General features: G+C 32.8%; 1 protein-coding gene and 1 long non-coding RNA gene across 5 annotated transcripts in view; one reads left to right on the top strand and one right to left on the bottom strand.

The window, feature by feature from the left end:
• Positions 1-24589, top strand: part of LOC117695221 (uncharacterized) — a 113231-nt gene that overhangs the window by 33493 nt on the left and 55149 nt on the right. The window lies entirely within an intron of this gene.
• Ube3a (ubiquitin protein ligase E3A) overlaps positions 1-24589 on the bottom strand; it is a 70103-nt gene that overhangs the window by 12879 nt on the left and 32635 nt on the right. For all 4 annotated transcript variants that reach the window (XM_034486056.2, XM_034486050.2, XM_034486042.2 and 1 more), the window contains 3 exons: positions 11470-11753; positions 6318-7564; positions 451-595 (listed from right to left, as the gene is read on the bottom strand). In XM_034486056.2, coding sequence (XP_034341947.1) covers positions 451-595; positions 6318-7564; positions 11470-11753 — 1676 coding nt within the window. The remainder of the gene's footprint in view (positions 1-450; positions 596-6317; positions 7565-11469; positions 11754-24589) is intronic.

Below are 24589 nucleotides of genomic sequence, written 5' to 3'. Positions count from 1 at the left end.
GTGGAATACTAGTTTCACAAGTATCCAATTAATACTTGTGTTCCAGTTTGAAAAATATATAAATCATGTATTTATTTATGTATATTTATTTTTTTGCAAGCCATGTTATAGATCCATGGAGTATGAAATGTTCCAGTTCACAAATAATAAATCTGATAGAATGTCACTAATGGATGCTCTTGGTCTCAAGACCATTAAGCTATAAATTAAAAAAAGGATAAATTATATAACCCATGATTCTCATGACATCAGGTTTTTCAAATCCACCATTCTAAGGTTTTTCAAATTAAATTTACCGAGAAGGTAGTTGTTTTCTACTAGAATATTTGGCTAAGTAATCTATGGAAGAACCCAATTCTTTTACAGCTTATTGTATCTGAAAATATTTATAAACCAAGTTCATAATTCAAAAGACTAACACACCATCATAATCATATCATTAATACTTACCAATATCAGGATTAAAGATTTCCTCCACAACTAACTGAAAAAACTCTTTGGAAACGCCTCCCTCATCTACTCCTTGTTCTCCTTCAAATTCCACATACAACTGCTTCTTCAAGTCTGCAGGATTTTCCATAGCAATCATTTCTAGCTGTTGATTGAAAATATAAAAGAGAGAACAGTTGAGAATAGAAAAAAGTAAGAAAACGTAAGATAAAAGTAAGGACAAGTAAGTGGAAAAAATAAGGAGTAACAATAACAAAACAATGAATTTTGTTTCTAAAAGAAAAAAAAAAAGAAGCAAACTGACATACTGTTTTGGGGAAGGTTTATTTCAACACACAAGTATGTATTGTGTTTAAGAAGCTATGTATTTCTCAGTAAGGGATATAGCCAAAACACTGTTGGCAACAGAGTGGGGGTGATGATTGAAATTATGTCCTGTATATGTTCATCTTTAGGGGTATAAGGGCTTGTGAATTTATTTTGTAAAGAATCTCTATCTTGCTCTTCTTTAACTCATTTGCATGTCCTCATGTATGAATATTCACATGTCTCTTTCCACTTAAGATGTTATTCCTCAGGACGGCTCACCTTATTTATCAGGATAGGATCTCTCTTTGGCCTGGAAGACTACATATCATGATAAACTGTACTGTCTGATAGGCCCTGGAATCTCTGCCAATACCTGCCTACCTAGCATCAGGACTACCATGGCCACTCAAATTTTCTTTTAACAGACTTCTGTAGACTAAACTCAGGTCTTCTTGTAAGTTGATCTACCTTCTCAGTCCACATAACTAATTTTCAGGTCAGTATTTATTGAAAATTTCCTTGATGGTAGTATTTTGTTGGTGAACATGTAAGAAATTTAGTTTCAAGTTCCAAATACCACTAAATATTAAAATTTAATTACTAAGCTTTAATACATCAATCCTATTTTCTAATGTACTAAAGAAACAGAGCTAATATTCTTCCTATCATAAGATGGTGAATGCCTAATAAAATATCATTTTAAGGAGCATGAAAAACATTATTCTTCAAAACTATAGATTTTTAAAAATTCATAATTTTATGTTCCCAAAAGACCAATAGGTAGATCTGATAGTTTACAGCCAAATATATAGATTTAAAGTTAACCTTTAAATGAAGAAAATATACCAACAAAAATGTTAGCTGGAAAACTGTCCTAAAACAGAGTAATGATAAACACTTGAAGTTTCATGATTATCTTAGTTCAAATTTGGTCCCAACACAATATACTATTATTTCTGTGCTTTCTCCCAGTTCTCAACTTGGTAAGAAAAGTTGTTAATTATTGATTCAAAGGCCTGTTGGTATTTCAAACAGCATATGTCTATACCCTTTCCCCCCAATTCTGGTTCCAGTTCTATTGTGATCACTAAAAAATAATGTTTTTTATCATTATTGTTGTAGTTTAAAATGTAAAATAAACATAATAATATAGTATCAAATAAATTAATAAGTGCTTAAATTAATTCCCTAACATTAACTCTAAGTTTGCAGTGCCAAGTATTATCATTCTAGTAATTTTTAAATATTCCAGGCTTTCTATTTATGGTAGAACATGCACTTGATCCCAGTACTCAAACTCAGTGGGTTTAGTGCAGTTATGTCTACACAGAAAATTCTAGCAGTAGTGGCACACGCCTTTAATCCTAGCACTTGGGAGGCAGAGGCAGGTAGATTTCTGAGTTCAAGGCCAGCCTGGTCTACAGAGTGAGTTCCAGGACAGCCAGGGCTATACAGAGAAACTCTGTCTCAAAAAACAAACAAATAAACAAACAAACAAAACCCAGAAAATTCTAGTCCAATGAGGGCTTTATAGTGATTCTCTATCTAAAATAAGACTAACAAGTAAATAAATATTTCCAGTTTTGTCAGAATATTTAATTAAAAGATTTTAAAAACAGAAGTATTCCAGGAATAAGACAGCAGAATAAGCAGCAGCAGTAATAGCAGCAGCAACAGCAGCAGCAATATATAAAACTTTATGAGTCATTTTATAATTAAAACTGATTTGATATCTACAACTCCTTAGCAAATAGGATGCTAAAACCATTTTACAGATGGTCCCTTGAAGTAATAAAAGTATAAATAACTTAAGGAATAGTAATTGAGAGAAGACAGGTTTTAATCCAGGGAGCAAGCTTATCGTCCACGGCTTACCTATTTTTCCAAAGAAACTAGAGATAATATTTGCTTTTAGATTTTGTATGACTTTTTTTCTTTAGATATCAATATTTTCAACAATACTCATGTATTATTTTCAGAATCAGAATGTATTCATATAATTTAAAAATAGTTTGTAACTTAATTCTGTAGGTGAAAATGTCCAATTAGCAATGTAAGACTATTCTCAATGTTGCCAAAATGACTTTCTAAATTATTATCTTGTTTGAGATGATGCATTAGTAGCCTTTTTAAAAACTCTGGTAACAAAAAAAAGCATAAAATTTAATACTAACCATATACAAAGGCCATTAGCAAAAGAAGTCACATTAAATTTTTCTTTTCCTTAAAAATAGTAACTCTTCCAAATCTGAACCCCTAAAAGGCCAGACCTTGACTTTTGTTCTTGTGTTTTTATTTGGGGGCAATTCTGCCTTTAGATTGTTAAGGCAGTCTAAAGCATTTCATGCATGGCAATCTCTTTCTTAATATATCTGATCTTATACTACTTTTAAAAAAAGGTTTCAAGATTTAATATATGCTACATCCTTCAAAACGCTTTATTTTTTTTTAAAAAAAGGGAAACAGAAAATGTCATTTATTAGGGTGAAGTAGAGGGAAACAAGTGCTAAAGAACAACATGAGGAGTTCACAACATAAGATTTAGGAGTCAATTATTTCCTACCATGTACGTCTTGGGGACTAAACTCAGTCATCAAGCCTGGTGGCAATGATTTTACCCACTAAACCAACACTATTAAGAGTATTTTTTTTTTTTTTTAAAAAAAAAATTCTACACTAGGATTGTTATTCAAATAGAAGCTGCACTGTCATTAATATTTATATCTGTACTATTTTCAAATTTAAAAATTTAAAGTCCAAAACCATTCAAAACAAAGAGAAATGTTGCAGTTTTTTTCTTTTTAATAGAAATAAACTATAGATTTATTTCTTTATTATGTATTTATTGTTTAGTAGAAATAAACTTAAAAAATAGTACCTTACACTTATACACTGACTATTCTCTTCTCAATGAGACAGATGTTCTAAAACTACCAGTTGGGGAAAGAGTTGTTAGACTGACTGAAATCAATGAATAGACTTTTACTTAAAAAGAATACTGGCCAGGATGGTTTATACACACTTATAATTTTAGTACTCAAGTAGAAGAAACAACATCACAAGAACAGGGAAAGGCTATATAAACATCCTTTATCAAATAAAAATAAAAGATTATTAATTCTAACTTACTGGCCTTCTGTCTACCATTAAGCTAGCTAGTCTAATTAACACTGAAACATGAGATTCATTAGAAAACTTACAAAAGTCACATATGTAATCTTTTCTTGGCCTCACTTTATAACCTAAGGAGAAAAACATACCATTTCCTTCCTTGCTCTTAAGGCTAGTGTTCTATAACTTCTATTATTTACTTATTAATGTTGAATTCACTGCTAAACTTCTCATTCCTTCTTCTCTAAACACCCTTACTATGCAGTTCAAAATGGCTGGGTCATAAGATACTGTGACTAACAGGAATATTCTGTCAAGATATTTTATGAAAGAAAGAACAAGGTTTAAAAACAATAGGGATTTGTGCAGAATAAAACACGGAAAGAGTAGAATTCATCAGTTCATCTGTGGGTATTTTTTCGAATTTAGCTTGCTGTAAACCTCCAACTTGCTGTTATTAAACTAATTTAACGATAATAATTACCCTTTGCTGTGGGTCATCAATTTGATCCTAAGGCCTGAGTGTATGCTTATATTTCTAACCCTTTCACAAGGATATACTGAAAAAGTGAGAAATTTCAGAGGGGATCGATTTAAAATGGTTTAGAAAGAGAAAAAAGGGGAAAGAAACCAATATAGGAGAAAGAAGAGTTGGGTGAAACTCTTATGAAATTTCTCAATAAATACTATCTATTTGTAACTCTACTTTTTATCAATGAGACAGACACAGAATTGCTGAAAGCCAGGTCTTCTATAAAATGGTACTAGTCAAGTGTGGATATTATCAAATGAATCATGATTTATAACATGTCAAGTCATACGATCAGTTGACATAATTAAATAGTATTGACTAGCAACAGTTTGTTAGCATACTTACGAGGCTTAACTGTTAATTTTACTCCAACAATTCATTAGGAAAATGCAGAAGGGGCTAATTTTGTCCTAAATGATAATTTAAAAAATTAGAAATTCTATCTAAATTATTACCAGTTCTTAACTCAATAACTTTATTATAGAAAAAAATAGAATAAAATAAGAAAAAAAATCAGGTAGGACAGATGCATAATTTTTTATTAAATGTGAATTTAGTTCAGTCTTATGACTTCAGATTTAGACAAATCCATCACAAAACAAAAATAAATGTTGAAATAAATATTATTTGTTAGTTATCTGTTAATGAGTTATTATTATTTGTTAGTATATAAGGATGATGCTTCAATTTGTAACTGGTACTAAATCTTACATCAAGTTTATACATAAAGAACTAGCACTAACAGAAATAATTAATACCAAGGAATACCCTGAATTCCTTATATGTAATTTTGTTAACATATGACTGGCAATTTCCAAACCAATTTTCTGGTTTAACGGACTCTGTAATTCTTGTCATCTGTGAAAAAAAGGAACAGACAAGAGGCAATATCATTTGGAAAAAAAAAAAAAAACAAAAAAAAAACAAAAACAACAACAACAATAGGCAGTTAGAAGTTCCTGACTTCCTAGTTAAATCATCTAGAGTTAACTGATACTATTAATGTTAATTCCAAGTTCCCAAAATGGCTACTTTACAGAAGTTTCAAGATTCAGATAATTATTTAAAAAAAAAAAAAAATCCTACAGTGTAGGACACTGTTCAAAGACACTGGCTTAGAACTCCAAAGTCTTACTGATAACAGACACTAACCTTTCCTGGTCATATCAAGTTCACAATACAATTTTGAGTTATATTACACATAATGGAATTTGATGAGCAGCTCTTATTCTTTTACAATGCAGATTTTTTATTTCTTCCTATTACACCTACTTCCACCTTAACACTGAGTATAACAATACCATTTGTCATGTGTTCCAATCTTTGAAAACAAATCTTCTCTTCTTAATAGAAACATATAAGGCTGGCTTTCAAGATTTAGAAAATCCACTCCTTTTGTTTGCTTTGTGCCTGTCTGTGTGTGCAAGTGTATGCATGTACGTGTAAATGCCAAAGGGGGGGGGAAATATATTTGTGGAGGTTAGAGAACATCATGTATCAGTCTGTTTCCTACCTACTGAGACAGGGTCTAGTTATTTGTCAGTTTATATTTGAGGTTAGCCTCTGAGGATTCTTCTGTTTCTACTATGTTGTACAAATGGAACTACCATATCCTGCTTTACATGTGTTCAGAAAATCCAAGCTTAAGTTCTCATGTTTGCACAACAACTGCTTTAGTCACTGAGTCATCTCCCCAGTACTAGAAAATCTATTCTTTTTCAAAAAAGAATTATCATTAAACAACCAGGATACCAGTATTTTTGGTAAGTAGCAACAAAGGTGTAGTAATATAGATCAGAAATGTTAACATAATCCAATCTTTTTTTCCCAAAATTACAGATAAAATAAATATACTAAAATCTATCACTCTGTAAATTTTAGTTTAATTCCAATTTTAAATAACAGTCAAACTTACCCGGACCAGTGCATCATCTATAATATGGTCACGTCTGACTTTGAGTCTCAAATACGGATTCAACTGCTGCCCTTGAACTAGACTGTAAAGAACAGTGATTCTTCTTTCACTGTACATGCGAATTCTATTGTCATAATATAATCCCAGATTCTTTGTGACAGCATTCAATATAAAGGGACATGTCATAAAAGAGAATTTGTTCTCTGTTTCAACTTTGAAAAATGTATAATCTTTGTCCATTTCTAGAACATCATTCAGTGGTTCATTAATGAATTCTTCAAAGGAGATAAGTGGCTTTCGACAGTCTAGAGTTTTAACGCCAAGTTCAGTTTCTAGTGGATCTACTCGAGGACCTTTCTTATTTCTTCTTTCGTCTCCCAGAAGCTCCTGAAGTGTTAATTCGCTGGACTCAGGTATGGGCTCTTCATCATCTTCCTCATTATGATTTGTGTCCACGTCCCCTCCTACTACATTTGCATAATAAACCATTTTCAAACACTTTGAAGCAGCAACAATGGAATCATCATCATTCACTAGATTTCGGCTATTAAATTCATTGCTTATGACTTTGTAGGTAATAAGTTGCTGAAATGTTTCCATCATTCTCCGAATCTGGTCAGCACTGTATTTAGACCACAGCCTAATCAGTTTTCCTTGAGCTTCAAGGGGTAGCTTACACATAGCTTTGCAAAATAATGGCAATGCCATTTCCAGATATTCAGGACTGTGGAGATTGCTATTCTCCATTACAATAATGAACAAATTGAGATAATTAGGGTCTCGAGTATACACATTATGGTATGTCAAATCACATTCCACGTTAGGTGACAGATATACAAGTGCATTCAGGAAGGCAGTTTCTATTTTTTCATCAGCGAGCAAACTGCTGTAGACCCTTCTAATAGCATCAATATCCACAGTCACATCATCAGGACCTAATTTTTGTACATTGTTTTCTCCCTGTGAGCTATCACCCATCGTTGAAGAAGATGCTTCTGAGTCTTCTTCCATAGCAGCAGCAGAACATGCAGCTTTTTCCTTTTCATCTTCATCCTTGTCTTCATCCTTTTCTTGAAGTGATTTCAATTCCTCCTTAGTGTGTTGTTTGACTTTCCGAAAGCTCAAAACCAGTGCCTCAGCACTAGAAAATATTCTTCCAATTACACGAATTAAAGGGGAGTAATCCTCCCTCTTTCTACAAAATTCATAAATTTCATATACTTTCTCTTCAGTTAGGTAATCCACCTCTAGAAAATGGAAAGAAAAATAACATTTATTGTTGTTAATATACATGTTTATTTTGTTATAATAATTTCTAGTGAAAAAGTAAATATCTAAACATTCTGGACTTGATTTAGAATTTTTAAAAAATGTAATTTAATTATTAACACCCTCAACCTACCAACTCCTTTTTCATTCAAGTAATCCCAACATCATCACCCTTTCTTCTCATTTATTCAACAATATATAATTATTAATTATACATTGATAATTAAGACTTGCCTTGTAACCAAGAAATATAGTGGTATGTAACATCAATTGTAAGTATGAACAAATATATATACTTATCATTTCATCACTGTACTTTATTACAACCTTAACAAAAAGCTACTACACTAATATCCTGAAGTCATTTTCTTTTGCACTGTGTTCAAAAGAATAAGGAGGCAAGGTTTCATAACAAGGTTCCCTCAGCCTCTTCATTTGCAATCAACTATTTCTATACTTTTGTACATACTAAAACCAAACTGACTCATCTCATGTATTCCTCATTTCTTCAAGAGTTTCCATGCTAAGGCTACACATGTAAACTCTGCCAAAGTTAAAACTACTACTACAGCTACTACTACCTATGACCATTACTCAGGTTCTAATAACTCTTAACAGAGCAACTGGAAATTCTTGCAGTCATTTAAAAACAAACAAAAGAGAAAAGCTAAGAAAGCAAAGACCATAAGCACCAAAAGTTGTATCTATTTTTTCCCAGGAACAGAACTGGGATCATAAACTTAATAGCTTCTCACCATTAGGGAAAATGTCACTGTCAACAAAGGCTTTACCATTTCAGATTAACAAAAGATATTTTATCTTATTGGAAAAAGATGACACTGTATATACTAAAGTTTTAGAAATTAATGTATTTATCAAATCATAATGCTGAAACCAAACTTAATCTCTTTCATCAAAGAGTAACATACTATAATTACTAAATCAAGCATTTAAGGTAGGATAATTTTATACTTACACTGACAATAAATATATCCCATACATTGACAATATATCTAACATGTAAAATCTTTATTAGGATTGCTACATATTATAAAAGGTACCTATTCAACTGTGAGAGATAATATGAAATTCAAGTTCTCATTGATGAAATGGCTTCCAAAATTTAAACCACAAAGCACTAAACTGTATATACTACAAACCTGATCTATGGCCTGTTCTAGAATACTGACACTTTTTTATTTTATGATCTTCAATTCTTTCTTTCAAAAAATGTTATATTTACTTATTAGGGATGATGAGGGTGTAGAGATGAGTTGATAACCTGAAGGAGTTAATTTTCTCCTTCTACAATGTGAGTCCCAGTCGTTACATGTACCTAGCTGAGGCAGCATGGCAATACAAGTTCAATTCTTTACTAAGAGTAAGTAAAATAACACTAACATGGAGCTGATTTATTATTATTCTAACTAAAAAAAAAAAAAAAAAAAAAAAAAGCTATCTCCTTTGACCATTCATGTCTATCTAATTTCTCTAAAATGTAACCAAAACACAGAAAATATCTAGAATGTATAGACAGCCTGTTAGAAGATAGTATGTTTTATCTCCCCATCACTGAATTATAAAATTATTTAGAAAGTGGATGCTCTACATACAGAACAATATACATCCTGCCTGAAGAAGAATAACATTCTAGATCCAAACATCTTTGATTTGCAATATCTTCCTTTCAGAGCACATTCATCAAAAGACTCTGATATTCTGGTAATACAAACTATTATTCATCAATACTTGTTCCAGGTAATACTCTAAGTAAAATGTTTCTCTCTATCATATCTCTCTCTCTCTCTCTCTCTCTCTCTCTCTCTCTCTCTCTCTCTCTCTGTGTGTGTGTGTGTGTGTGTGTGTGTGTGTATGTGTGTGTGTGTGTAGCACTGTAACAAGAAATAAAGTTCTAATCTGAGTATTAACAAACAGGTAAGTAAAGAAACATTTTTTTTTTAAGATTCACCTGTATATTCTAATATATGTGTTCTTGAAAACTGTTTGAGACACGGTTTCACATAGTGTAAACAGACAGAACTGGCAGTCAACCTGGTCCTTCCTTAGCTTCCTGAGTATCTGGACTACAGTGACACTAAGCTCAGCTCAAAAACATTCTTTATGAATTCTTTTGTTGTTGTTGTTGTTGTTTTTGTTTTTTTGTTTTTCAAGACAGGGTTTCTCTGTGTAGTCCTGGCTGTCCTGGAACTCACGCTGTAGACCAGGCTGGCCTCGAACTCAGAAATCCACCTGCCTCTGCCTCTGCCTCCCAAGTGCTGGGATTAAAGGCATGAGCCACCACTGCCCAGCATTCAAAAAATTCTTAAAGCATAACATATTACTCTAAACAGTTTCATGCGAGAACAGTTGTGATACACTAATTGATACCTACAAATATGATTAAATTGAACAAATATAATTATCAAAATGAGAGTAGAAGTATGATTAAGCATATATAACTCCTAATTCAAAAATATTAAAGAAAATAAGTAAAGGCAATAAAATTTAGAGTGATCCGAAAAAAAAAGAACCCGTAAAAAAGGAAAACACATACCCTAAGACAAGGCAAACACATTCACTATATACTAGATTTTCCCACAGTTAGTTGAATTCAACTATGGTGGGATATTATATTTCATTTACTGTTACTCTGTGATGTCTACTCTGTGGTGTAATTTGATCCAATGCAGCTTCCACATTCAAAACATTGACAACATTCACCTACTTATCTACAATGTGAACAAATTCATAAAACAGTACTGGCTATATATTTTTGAGTAGCACAACTGAAAACTTTTTTCTGATTTTTTTTTAGTGCTATTGTGAAGGTAACAGCATGAAGTTCTAATATAATTTTATTTCATTAATTCATTTAAACATGTTTCAAATGATGGTAGGGCTAATACCTGGCAATCTGAAAGATTCAATTACCTTACTGCTAGTTGAAAATTACTTCCATTAAGAGAAAAAATAGATTGAAGAATCATAAGAGAAAATAGGAAGTTTTAAAATTTTTTAAAATATAGACTATATTTTAAAAGACTATATCTAAACGACTAGATGCATTGGGGACGTAGTTCAGTTGGTTAGTGCTTATCTTTCATATATGAAGCTATATTCAATACCACATAAAACAAGTATGAGGGTGTAAACCTTTAATTTCATTACTGGGGAAGTAGAAGTGGGAGTATTAAAAGTAAAAGAACAGTGTCCCCTAGCTTGCACAAAACAAAACAAAACTCCACAAGACCTGAGTAGAGACTATCACTGGTAGGTTAGGTCGCTAAGAGGTATAAGGACACCAAATTCCTAAGGTAGAGAGAGCAATACGTAACAAGATAATGTTAGAAGGAAAAAATATATTTTTCAGATACTTATTGCAAAATTTTACCTGATTTCTAAAAAGAAGGAAAACAAAGACTACATTATACCTTATATTTGTATTTCTCCTTCTTTTATCACAGTCCCTGGAGTTCTAGAGCCAATACCAGGTATTTACTGCAAATGCAATATATGTATGTAGTGACCTAATAAGGTATTAGCTACAATTCAAATCATTACAAATTGAGTGCAACTCATTATTGTATTAATTTTTAGAGTATAATCTGCTTCTGACTGACAACTGCTGAATCAGTAAATGTGAAAATAAAATGTAAATTAAGTAAATACCACCTTTACCACACTTTACCAAAAATAGTGGCTTTAACTATACTTTAACTGTGATATCTTTAGGTCATAAAAAAGCAAAAAAAAAAAAAAAAAAAAAAAAAAAAAAAAAAAAAAAAAAAAAAAAAAAAAAAAAACAAAAAGAAAACAAAAGCCACACATTTAAATCTGATACAGCTTTCAATTAACCATTTTGAATTTAAATATAATCTCTTACCTTTAAATTCTTCCTTCTTGTTCATTTTTATCTCTGAGTTGTTAGATGCACCTTTTGAGTTCTCAAGGTAAGCTGAGCTTGCTCCTTTCTTGGAGGGATGAGGATCACAGAGTTTTGCATTAATTTTATAAAGCTCAAGGGCTTTAATAGCTGCTGCATTGTTATCCATACGAAGAAAAGTTGGACAGGAAGCACAAAACTCATTCGTGCAGGCCTCATTTCCACAGCCCTCAGTTAACTGATGGTAGTAGCGTTCTATTAGATGCTTTGCAGCTGCTCGCTTCCTGTACCAGACATTCAAACAATAAGCATAGTGATTAGTATAGCTCAGAAACAAAGCCCAAGAGATAAGGCAAACGTTAGCAAAGCAATAAAGCAATAAACTAAATATTTAGATGTAGAAACTGGAAATTCACTATTACCTCCCAAAGTGTTAATTAGTGAAATAATAAACACTTTCTAAAAAAACTGTGATAAAGTATGTCAGCTTATACTATTATTTTAATATGGTAGGCTCTTCTTTGGTTTAAAAAAGATAAGTTGATGGTATATGATCCTTAAACTGTTTAGCAGAACAACAACAAAAACAATAAAAACACTGAGTACATCACTATGTTACATCTCCATGGTAGTTTTCCTTTTCAATATAAAAGAATCATTAATTCTTTCTAATAGTTCCAAATACTTCATTTCCGGGAAAAATCAAATTTCTAGAGTTTAAAATTTTTTTTCTCAATTAATAATCATGAGAGATTTAAAAGTGCTTAATAAATAAACTATTTAAATCTCGTATTATACCAAGAGAAAGAAGCACCAAGGCATACAACCTTGAGCCCATACTTGTCACTAACCCTCTTCATTAAGTTCTTGTCCTAGGAAAGATAAAGGTTTTAACTTCCATTAGGAGAAACTCATATTCATCTTATTTCATTAACTTTATCCCTGAAAATTAGCATTCGATTAAGACATTTTTCATGCAAAGTAACCAATACAACTGAAAGAATGAATTATTTTACCAAACAAGAAGTTGTTCTACATAATCTAAACTCTATACTTTGACTCTAAAATTCTATTCTTTGAGATTACCACAAAATTTAAGCAGAAATGTATATTTGGTCCATAGTAATATAATTCAAAGCAATCCTTTTAGGTCTATATAGGCATAGGAACTACATGTAGAAAGACTTTACCTAGCTTCATTCTAAAAATTCATGCTATTATTTTAGATGGAACTAACTGACTAATGGCACTAGAGATAAACAGGGCACTAATAAGTACTTTAGAACTATGTCATTCTTTGTATGACAAAGATTGGTGTATCATACATTCGTAACTCATTCAGGTTCTTATATTTAGAAATACTCCCTGAATATTTACCATGCATAGTGTACAATGGCCAACCCTGATGACTCAAATTTGATTCCTGGATCCCACTTGGTGAAAGAAGAGAACTAATTACCACAACGTGTCCTCTGACCTCTAAACACACCAAAACTTATTCCCCATCACATGTATCTACAGAAAATAAATAAATGTAATAAAGTTTAAAATGTATCATGGAAGTTAGAGATCTCACTTATGGAAAACATTCATCAAAAGGAAGACATATTTCCCTATTATTTATAGAAACTCAGCGTGCCTCCCAACAGCAATCCACTTCAATATACTGACAGCATGCACCAAATAAAATAATTACCAACAACTTTCCTATTATTTCCTTAACAAAAGCCAGTGGCCAAGTTATAAATGTAGGATAAATCTGTTTCAAAATGATAAATATTTTTCTAAATGTTTGCCTGAGTTAATTCTTCCAGGCATTTCATCCTAACTACTTTTTTTTCTATAAGTATGTACTTAGAGAAGTTTCAAAACTTCATCTACATGATTTGAAGGGAACCAACGTTTATTTACATATCCATGATTTTTAAGCATTAATTTTAAAGTTCAAAATACTAAAATTCTAGTTTTCTTAAGAGACTAGAGTGTCTGAAAATAACCGCCCCCAACCCTTATACACACACACCCACACACATAATGCTTCTCTATGTGATAAAGAACTGTCAATACTGAAAGCAGAAATCAGAATATCCAAAAGTCAGCTCGATATAATTAGTTTCATGAACTAATTTTCTAGGCCTCATTTTACCATCTTATAATTTGTCTAGCTAGCACTCCCTAAATTATGCCAAGTAATAAACTCAGCACACTGCCAGATACCCTAATTATCCTATGAAACTTGAACTTGAAGATTATCTTGTCTACAGCTAGTGAGAGAAAGAACTGAAAAAGTCAAATCTTACAATTGATCTTATGCTATGACCATTAAGAAGTCAGGAAGAGGGCTGGAGAGGTGGCTCGGAAGTTAACAGCACCGACTACTCTTCCAGAGGTCCTGAGTTCAACTCCCAGCATCCACACGGTGGCTCACAACCATCTGTAATAGAATCTGATGCCCTCTTCTGGTGTGTCTGAAGACAGTGACAGTGTACTCATATGCATTAAATAAAATAAATAAAATCTTTTAAAAAAAAAAAGCCAGGAAGATTTCCAGCTTCAGAATTCAATTTATTTCCAATCACTGTTTTACAGATTAAAATTTCAGAACAATTAATTCTTATCACCAGCAATCTTAAAAAGTTTTATGGGAGAAAAAAAAAACCATAAGTAATATATAATTAGAAAACAAAACATTCCAAAAAATTCCAATTGGAACTTCACAACGATGTGTACTATTTGGGTACAGTATAGAAATTTCCTGAATAAGTTACATCACTATACTTAATATATCCCTCATTTATTGAAAATGGATATGCTAAGCACTTGATAAGAAGACTCAGTCCAGAAGTCTAAAACTCTAACAGTTAGAAATTCACAATTTGGAGGACAGATTGTTCAAGTTTATGAACAGGTTCTGCAACTGAGTGAACTACTTACTTAGCCTTTCTGTGTCTCAGCTTTCTCATCCTTATAATGGTGGTATATTTCAGAAGTCTCATAATTTAAGAATTACAAGTGCTTAGACTATTCTGGTTGACTTTGGAAGAGGTAGAAAGAAAAATAGGAGGTGAATATGAGCAAAATATATGGTATTATAGATGAAATTCTCAAATAATTAATAGAATAGTATACTTCTTTAAAAAGAAAAAAATATTACCTGCTAAATAATAGGCCCTATTGGTAAGTATCAGATGCTATTGTAATTGTTGTAATTTCTATCATTTGCATGAGTATATGACTTGGCCAAGATAACTCCCAATCCACTAAATCTCAGAGGAATGACATAGGAAGCCATACATGTAAAAAATTAAAATCTAGACTTGAATCTAAAATTTGAAAATTTATCATTACTAAAGGGGAGATAGCAGAGTAAATGCTTAACCAGATTCCTAAAGTATGGATTAAAACCTTAGGTTGGCTCCTCTTTCTATAAACAGAAAGGTGAATATTGGTTGATTAAATAGAATGCTAATTTTAGACCTTGTATATTTCTCAAGTAAGAATTTTGAAAACGGAAATCTGTCCTATATTAGTGTAGAGTTAATACTACTGTCATACATACAGCAAGTACCTGATAGTTATTTCACCTATGTTACATACTTGTACTTTACTCCCTTGCTAGTTGTCTTTAATAGTAGGTTTTATTCAATTCACTTTTCCAAGCAGAAAAATCTATTTAATATAGCCACAATTAAAAACATAATTAGATATAAACATTTACTGTAATATTTTGTACAACTATGAATTAAGATCTAAACAAAGCAATTGAAATTATTTACAACATTATTTCTGTAATATAGTTCTGAAGTTGTCTGTAATATGGAGCAAGACTATATTTTGATTATTGTGCAAACACATTATCCAGCCTAGTAGTAGATGTTCGGGGATTTGAATAAACAATTTGTAAATGGAGAAGGGTGAGGACGACCTTTAAGAGCTTAAATCCCAATCATCAAAACAAATGGAAACAAGTAAGAGCAGAGGAAAAAGAAGTATACTTTATTAAATTTCATTTTGTCTATATACCGTATTTTCTTTCATTTACCTGTTGATAGACACTGGATACTGATTTTACTTCCTAGTTACTATGAATAATAAAGTTTAAAAAAAAAAAGAGATGTGCAAGTATCCCTCAGAATTCTAACATTTAAAGAACTAACAATAGTTTTCAAACTTAGAAAAATTGAACATTTCTAAGAGTATTTACAGGCCAGGCTGCTAAGGCTCAATTCAGTAATCTCAGCACACAGGAGCTTAAGCCAGGGAATGAAAATGTGAGCTCAAGGTCACGAGTGGCTATAGAGATCTTGTCTGGGAAAAGGAAGAAGAAAAGAAACTACCTACTAATGAATTACTAGAAAATATAAATATAAAAAACAAACCTAACAACAATCTCAACAATATATTTAAAATATTATGTCATTAAGTCTCCACATGGTATTTGCTGGTGAAAGGAAAGTACAGTGTAAAAATCAGTCAATTTCATGAATTGTATTAACACAGTAAGACTAAAAAACAATCAAAACTGGAGGCTAGAGTGATGGCTCACTGGTCAAAAGCACTAGCTGCTTTTTCTGAGGAACAAAGTTCAGTTCCTAAAGTAATGTCAGGGAGCTCACAAAACTGCCTGTTACTCCAGTTTCAGAGCATTCAATGCCACAGGCACCCACACATATATAACATACATACATACATATACAATCTAAGTACAGTCAAAACCAACACATAAAACACATGTGGCAAACCAGAATACAAGTCCTTGCTAAAAACATATTAATTAAAAGAAATGACATGAGGAAGCCACTAGGCTTTCAGTCTCCAGTTTGAGAACATGAATAACCACTCTCAGTGACAGAAATGTCTCAGTAGTTAAGAGTACTGATTCCTCTTCCAGAGAACCCAGGTTTGATTCTCAACACCAACAAACTGATGCACAATCAGTTGAAACTCCTCAGGGAGTTACAAACTCATGTTGTCTCCATGGTACCAGCCATGCTACATGTGGTGCAGAGACATATATGCAGGCAAAACAAAGATATATGTAAGATAAATTTAAAAAGAAGAGGAGGAGGAAGAAGAGGAGAAAGAAGAAGAGGAGGAGAAATAATACCTACTCTCACCACCTCTAAATGGTCAAGTACAATATACAGATATAGCTATCAGATAGGAAAAAGATAAAAAGATAAAGGGACGTTTGGAATAAGATGCAAGACTACAGACTACTAATGTGATAAAATGAATGAAAACAGCCAGAGTATCAAAGGGTAAATTCAAATCCTAAGAAAGGAAGAATATTGGAAATCACAAAAGATACATTGCAACAACTGAGAAACAAGAAAAAAAAAAAAAGATTATGTAGCAAAAAGTAAAAGCAGCAAGTGGCTCTAGCCAAAATAAACTGGTGGTGATTAGGGATATCTCATCCATAAGCTAAGACAGGGGGGACTGACTAAAAAGATGCTGCAGTCTTAACCACAGAACAAGCAAGAGTCCTCAGAAAGTCCTGGAGGTTTTGGCATGACATGACATGACACTAAGTCAGCACTGGAGAGGGAAAAAACTACATTCTGAAGAACTAGTCAGGTGTCATGGTAAGTAACCTACATCTGAGAACAAACTATCATAGGGGAAAATGGGGGAAGTCGTGCCATAGTCTATAGGAGGAAAAACAGCTGAGCAAGGCAGATACAGAGACTTGAACACAAAAATGTTGAGAAACTCAAGCAAAGTAGACAAGGCTTGAAGGTCACTGTGTCAATTAACCAGTGCCCTTCAGTAGCAAGGATCAAACCCTACAATATGGAGGATAAAATGTCAAGCCCATCCATGTTCATGGGCTGCTCAGCCTACAAAATTGGTTCTGTTTGTCATGAGGTTTGCTGCCTACAGTAACTGACAACTCTGAAGGTAATGTCCAGTAGAGAAATTGTCTACAATTCCAGTTGTCTGACAGCCCTTGCGTGTGCTGACTACAGGCAGGATCTAAAAGTACAGAAACCAGTTCTCTAGAACAGTGCTTTTTTTTTTTTTTTACTTCCCTCATTTTAAAGCATTCTTGGGAGACACATCATGGCTTGGAACTAGCCAACTAAGAGAGAAAAGCTACAAAGTACCTGAATGAAATAGTGAGTGAGTGAGTGAGTGAGTGAGTGAGTGAGTGAGTAATGAATGAATGAATGAATGGATACATAAATAAATACTTAAAAATTTTTTAAAAAAAATTAAAAATCCCTAGGCCTTGTAAAGCTAGTTCAGCTAGCAAAGACACTGGTATTCCAAAACATTAACAATCTCAAACCAAAGACGGTTGTCTACGACACCTGAACTTTGGTTACAAATCAGCACCAGCTTCAATAACAGGACTGGAATATTAGGGAATGCAGAAGAAATTACTCCAATACACTTTCTTTTACTTGCTATTGTTTAGACTTTATTTTTTTGTAAAACTATTATTTATTTACTATTCATTTTATTTTTTTCACTTTCTTTACTTACTTACCATTTGATCCATTCCCCTGTTTAGTATTCTTCTACATTTTCTTTTCATTTAAACTTGCTTTTCATTTTCTAATTTGAACCTAAATATTTTTAACTTCCTACATCATTATTCTAACCATGTTTTTAATGATCAATGGTGCTATAAATGCTGGCATTAACCAATTTAAAAGTCTATGTCTGAAAATGGTTTGGTTTTATTGTATGTGTTAGGTTTCTTTTCTCCTTTGAGTAGTGCTAAGGACTGAAAACTCAACAGGAGGCTAATTACAAATAAAACTAGAAAACATATCCATCCTGACAAGTATACAAATTACAATACAGAAACAAACAAAACATTAAAAATTGAACAAAGTTATTTCAGAAAATCAGTATTTAATAACCAATAAAAAGATGGTCAATTGGTTGAAATGCTGCTAAAAGAATTCTGAAGTATAACATGTCAATGAGAAGTTAGACAAAGAAAATTAGATTGGTGGTAGAAAGGAGAATAATGGAAATGAATAAAATAAAATTAAAATCTCAGTGGAAACTATAAACAATAGACCGAATCAAGTACAAGTACAAGACAAAACAGCAGGAATCAAAGATAAATCTTTATTCAGACATACAACAATACAATACAACCAAACCTTTAGGACATGATCAAAAAGAAACTGAAGAATACATGGAGCAGAAGAAACTAAAAAGGAGTGAGACCAGGTCAATGAAATAACAGCAGAAAATTTCTAAAATCTGGAGAAAGAAATGAACATCTATACAGAAAGATGTTTAAAATCCAAATAAGTCATGGCAAGAAAGAACTATTCCTCAGCACATTACAGTTCAAATCCTAATACTACAAAGAAAATAAAAGTATTAATGTACTAACAAAGGCAAATTCACTGTAATATCCAATCTCTCACCAGAAACTTTTAAGGATAAATATCTTTTTGGTGATGATTATTATATCCAAAGTTATCTTTTAAATCTAATATAAAAACTTATAAAGCAAGCATAACACAAAGCCACTCATGATCACTAAACTACAGTATACACTTAAAGGACACCTACACACAACAGAATGACATAAACACAGAAGCTAGGGGAAATAATTTTTGTAATTCTATAGATGAAAAATAAAAATTAAGAAAGAAGCAACTTTGTCTACATAAGTTAATGAAGGAAAAAAAGAGAACTATGAGAAAACAAAATTTGGCCAACAAAATATAAATGTTTTTAGCATTCCAATTAAAACAGATTAGCAGAATGAATTAAAAACAGGATCAAATTATTTGGTGTCTGTAAGAAAAGTATTTCACTTGAACACAAGCTGAAAGAGAAAAACATGGAGATGAAAAGTGAATGGAAATCAAAGAAACTGGAATAGTGACATAAATATCTGACTATATACTATAAAAGAAAACAAGCAATGAGGGATGTACAATTATAAGTATATATTCATTAAATGATGGTGTATCCAAGCTCATAAAAACAAGCACTACTAGACTGCTGCAACATCCAACCTCTCACCTGAAAGTACTATATCCATATAGAAAATAACAAGTCAAAATACAATAATAATCTTAACTTTCCAAATTAATAGCTTATCTAACCAAAAAAAAAAAGGAAGAAAGGAAGAAAGGAAAGTAAGAAACTAAGAAAGAAAGAAGAAAGGAAGGTTTTATCTAAACTATTATACCAAACATCAAATAGACTTATTTCATGACATCTAAACAACATCTCACCTTCTGCAGAATAAACCTTTGGCAGCCCATGAAATTCTCTAAGAGATAAACCACATTTTTGAACATTAGGCAAGTCAACAACAACAATAAAATTTAATTTCTTGTACTTATCAGATCATTAAAAAAATAAAACTAGAAATGCAAAAGGAACTATGTATACTACACAAATACCTGGACACAATACAATACAATCTTGAATATAAGAGTCCCTGAAGGAATCAGAAAGGAAACATTTTTATAGGAGTAAGTCAAATAAAAAGAAAACATACTAGGATATAGCAAAAATCATCCTTAGTGAGGTAAGTCAGACCCAGAAAGATAAATATGGCATGTATTCACTTATAAAAGGATATTTATTAGCAATTAAGTAAATAATAACCAAGGTACAATCTTTAGACCCAGAGAGGTTAGGTAAAGAGGGATTCAGCAGGGATACATGGATCTCCCTACCAGAGGGAAATAGATTTTACAGGCCAACTGGGAGCAGATGAGGAGAGAGAGTTATCAGCTATGGGGAGGTGAGAAGTTGGGGGAGAAACAGGGTGGAGAATATGGTAAAAACGGCTGGAATTGGGGAAGCAGGCATTTGCATGTTGGTATAGAAACCTAGTGCAGTGGAAACTTCCTGGAATGTATGAAGGTGATCCTAATGAGGTGGTCTAGTAATAGAAAATACAGAATCTCAAGTGGCCACCTCTTATCTTCAGATAACCAAACTGAGATGCATTTCAATTAAATGAAGAAGGTCACATAGAAATTCCCAAACAGCCCAGGCTGTTGTTGAAACAATGGATTGCTACCTGAAAACTAACAGTAGAGCCCTACTGCTGAGGACAATACCCACACAACTCAATGAACATGTAGAAGCCAAACTGGTGGCTGCATGGATCATTCACCCCTACAGTCTACTATTTGGTGAGAAGGTACTCTACAAGCTACCAAAAGAGATACATGCATACCAACCCAGCCACAAAATTTTTGACCTACAATCTGTCCTTTCTGTAAAATACGCAAAGAACTAATGGGAGTAGCCAACCGATGTTTGATTTGACTTAAGGCCCACTCTATGAGAAACCCATTCCCAAAACTCCCTGGATAACTAAGAACCAGAAACCTAGGGTAAAACAAAACACTACTGATGTTTTAAAAATTAAAAAATTTTAAAGTCAATAAAATGATTGCTAACGATATTGTGGTATACACGTTTTATTAGTGCCTAGTCATTGTCAGAGAGATTCCCTCTGGCAACAGATGGGAACAGATGCACAGATGCAGAAACCACAGTCAGACATTACATGGACAGAGTATTTAAATGGGAGCTCTCAATCAAATCCCTTGCAGCAGAGCTCAGGAAATTCCTCAGAAGAGAAAGTGGAAAAACTTCAAGAGAAGATGGAAGATACCAGAACAGGCCATCTGAATCAACTAAGAAAGTCTCATGTGAGATCTCAGAAACTGAAGCAGCAAGCACAAGTGGATCTTTACCAGGTTGACTGGGAGGTAGGTAGGTATATTGTATGTATTTGTGTGTATTACTATATGTATAATATATATGTATTATGTATATGTAACATATATTATACATATAATATACATATAGGTGCACACACACACACACACACACACACATGTAAAATAGCTATATGCTTAGTATTTTATGGTACTCCTTAGTATGAGAACCAGTTAGACTTCTGACTCCTGTGCCTGCTCTTGTGACTCTCTTCCTCTAACTGATTGCCAAGTCAAACTTCAATGACAGTTTTTCCTTCATCTTATATTTTATCTTGTCATGTTTTAAAAAAACAAGTCAAAGAAAGGAAAATATACTAGGATACAGCAAAGACATCTCTAACAGCAAAGTTTCACTCCTTCCTTTAGAAAATTCAGTCAAAATTCAAATAAAAACTTAGCAATGAACCTCAGGAACCCAGAAAAATAAGAACAAGCAAAACTACAAACTAATACCTGGAAAGAAACAATAAAGACCAGTACAGTAATTAATGAATTAGGCTCTAAAACAATGAGTTGTTTCTTTGAAGAGAGTAACAGATCCTTACTCCCCCCCCCAAAAAAAAATTTCAAACAAAGGCAAGACCAAATTAATAAGAATCAATAATGAAGATGAGGACAAAATAAAAGGTAGTACTGAAAACACATGAGGTCTTCAGTAATTAGAAAGAAAAACAACATTTAAAAAGAATGAAATATCTAAAAGAAATGTGTAAATTTCTAAACAGGTATGATCTTTAAAAGAGGAAATTAAAAAAAAAAAAAAAACCCAGAGATACAGAAAACAACAAAATTGAAGCAGTATATCCTTCCCGTAAAGAAAAGAAAAGAACAGATTCATTGCTAAAATATACCAGTTCTTTATGGAAGAACAAGCAACAAAAATCCTCAGTGTTCTACCAAACAGAGAATGAAAGCTACTAAAGCCATTCTACAAAAGTATTATTCTGAGAGTCCCAAACCAGGTAAGAACACATAAGAAAAAAATATAACTCAAACATACTAAAAGACTATAAAGCAACCTAAGGCTACTGTTATGCTAAATAGAAAAATATTCAAGTTATTTTCTCTAATATCAGACATGTGACAAGAGTGTTCAGTTTCTATAATTATTCAATGTAGCACTTTAAAGTCACAGAGAAACAAAACAAGAAAAACCAAAAGCGAACAAATGAGAAAGAAAAAACCAAATTATCTCTAAGTACATAAAAGCATCCTTTACTGTAAAGACACTGTGATAAACACAACAAAGAATACAAAACCAGTGGCTTTTCTATATAACCATATGAAGATGCCAAGAAATAAGCTCACATAACCTCAGGGGAGGGGAAGAGAAAAAGAGAAAGGGGAAGGAAAAGAATGAATATAGCAAAATTCTATATAACAATTAAAAGGCAAATCAGTAGAGTGATGATATAACTAAGATAACCTTAGAAAATCTTTGCCAACTATACATGTAACAGAGAATTAGTATCTAGAATGTCTAAGAAAAAAATTAAACAGACACACACAACAAATAAACTGATATCTCAATCCTACAATAAATTAGCCCTCTTCCTCAACATTGAGAATTCTTCTCTGATGATAAAAGAATACACTCCGACCCAAAGGCATATGCACTGGAGATCTGTTTCAGCCCCTCAACTGAGGTGGGATGGCATGGGATAGGAAGAGATGCCTTCTTCCACCCTTTCCTCTCACTACCTAGAGCAGGCAAAACTGGCCTTTCCTCTCACTGACTGCATCACTCAGGGGCACAGGCCCTGTATCTTGACTAGAACAACTCAGAAGACTGGCCATGGTATGTTGCAGGTAAGCTGGATGAAAGGACATGAGAGCACAAAAGTTCATCCTGCTTCATTGGGTAAGCTAAGTAGAATAGTGCTTGAGAGTCACCCTGGCTGAGTAACTAAACTACCTCCCAAGCCCAAACCTGGGGCCTATCTCAATGTCTACTCTAGTCATGATCTGCTGGAGCTTATTAAGTGGCCAGTTCTGCACATCCAAATCTGAAATATCCCTATGACATAGGGTAACAATAGGATATCCAAGAGGAGTCCTGGTGAGGATCCAGTATGGCAGAATCCAGAGGCCTCAAAATATACCAATAGATCATTGCAATTAACATTTGCAAGTAGATATATGTGGACAAAAGGACTGTGTCACACAGTACAGCTTCCACAACAAATCTTTTTTCTATTTTATTTTATTTTAGGGGGAGGTTGCAAGGATGGAAGGGGGAACAAAGGGATACGGAGATGAGTGGGATATAGGTACATGATGTGAAATTCACGAAGAATCAATAAAATAGCAAACAGGCAAACTGAGTAACAACAAAAGAAAGATGACAATACAAAAGTAAAAACAACACGAGAAACAAAAATAGTTTCCTCCAAAAAAATCCAAATCCCATAGTAATGATCCCAAAGAAAATGACGTGGAAAAAGTTCTAGACAAAGAATTCAAAGGAATAATTATACCTATAGTCAAAGAAGATAAAGACAACGAGGTGTGTGAGGTCAACCCAGTAAAATTGTTTGAATTGTTGAAAAAAAAAAAAACCAGAAATAAATTATCCTGGAAAAAAAATTTTAATAAGCCAGTTAAAATCTTCAGTGGAATGCATCACCAACAGGCAGGCAACAATGGAAGACAAACAAGAGGAATACAACCACTCAGTAAACTAAATTACATATGTAAATGAAAGGAATATGAAAGAGTTTTGGGACTCCATAAAAAGCCTAAGCTCAGAATTATGAGCATAGAAGAAAAAGAAAACCAGAGAAGAGGCATACAGAATGTCTAAAGAAGAGTATTTCCCATCTTTGGCAAGATTCTACACGAAGGACTAAGGAGCCTAGAAAACGTAATACAAAAGACCAGTAAAAAATTCTCCCCAACATATTATAGTAAAAAATTAAAACACAAACTAAGGAAACTGAAGGATATAAGAGAAAAGTGAAATCACTCATAATTAGTATTTATTCAACAAAGACTTTAAAGCATGAAGTGTCTGGATCAGTGGTTCTTAACCTTCCTAATGCTGCGACCCTTTAATACAGTTCTCATGTTGTGATGACCCACAACCATAAGATTATTTCATCGGTATTTCAAAAATATTGCTACTGTAATTAATCGTAATATAAACATCTGATATGCAGGATACCTGGTATTCAAGCCCTGTGGCAGTTATGACTCTCAGATTGAAAATAACTAGCCTGGATCCTGAAAGATCACAATTGACAACACAAAGCATTATAGTTGTAAAACTTTATACAAAAATTGAAAGACAAATGCAAATTTTCCATAATAAACAGGATAAACACACATCTTTCAATAACTCTGATTGTAAACGGTCTTAATCCCCTCTCCAAAGACACAAAATAAAGAAA

This window comes from Arvicanthis niloticus, chromosome 1, assembly GCF_011762505.2.
Source record: "Arvicanthis niloticus isolate mArvNil1 chromosome 1, mArvNil1.pat.X, whole genome shotgun sequence".
NCBI lineage: Eukaryota > Metazoa > Chordata > Mammalia > Rodentia > Muridae > Arvicanthis > Arvicanthis niloticus.
The sequence above is the reverse complement of the archived record's forward strand: the minus strand, read 5'-3'. Positions and strand labels throughout refer to the sequence as shown.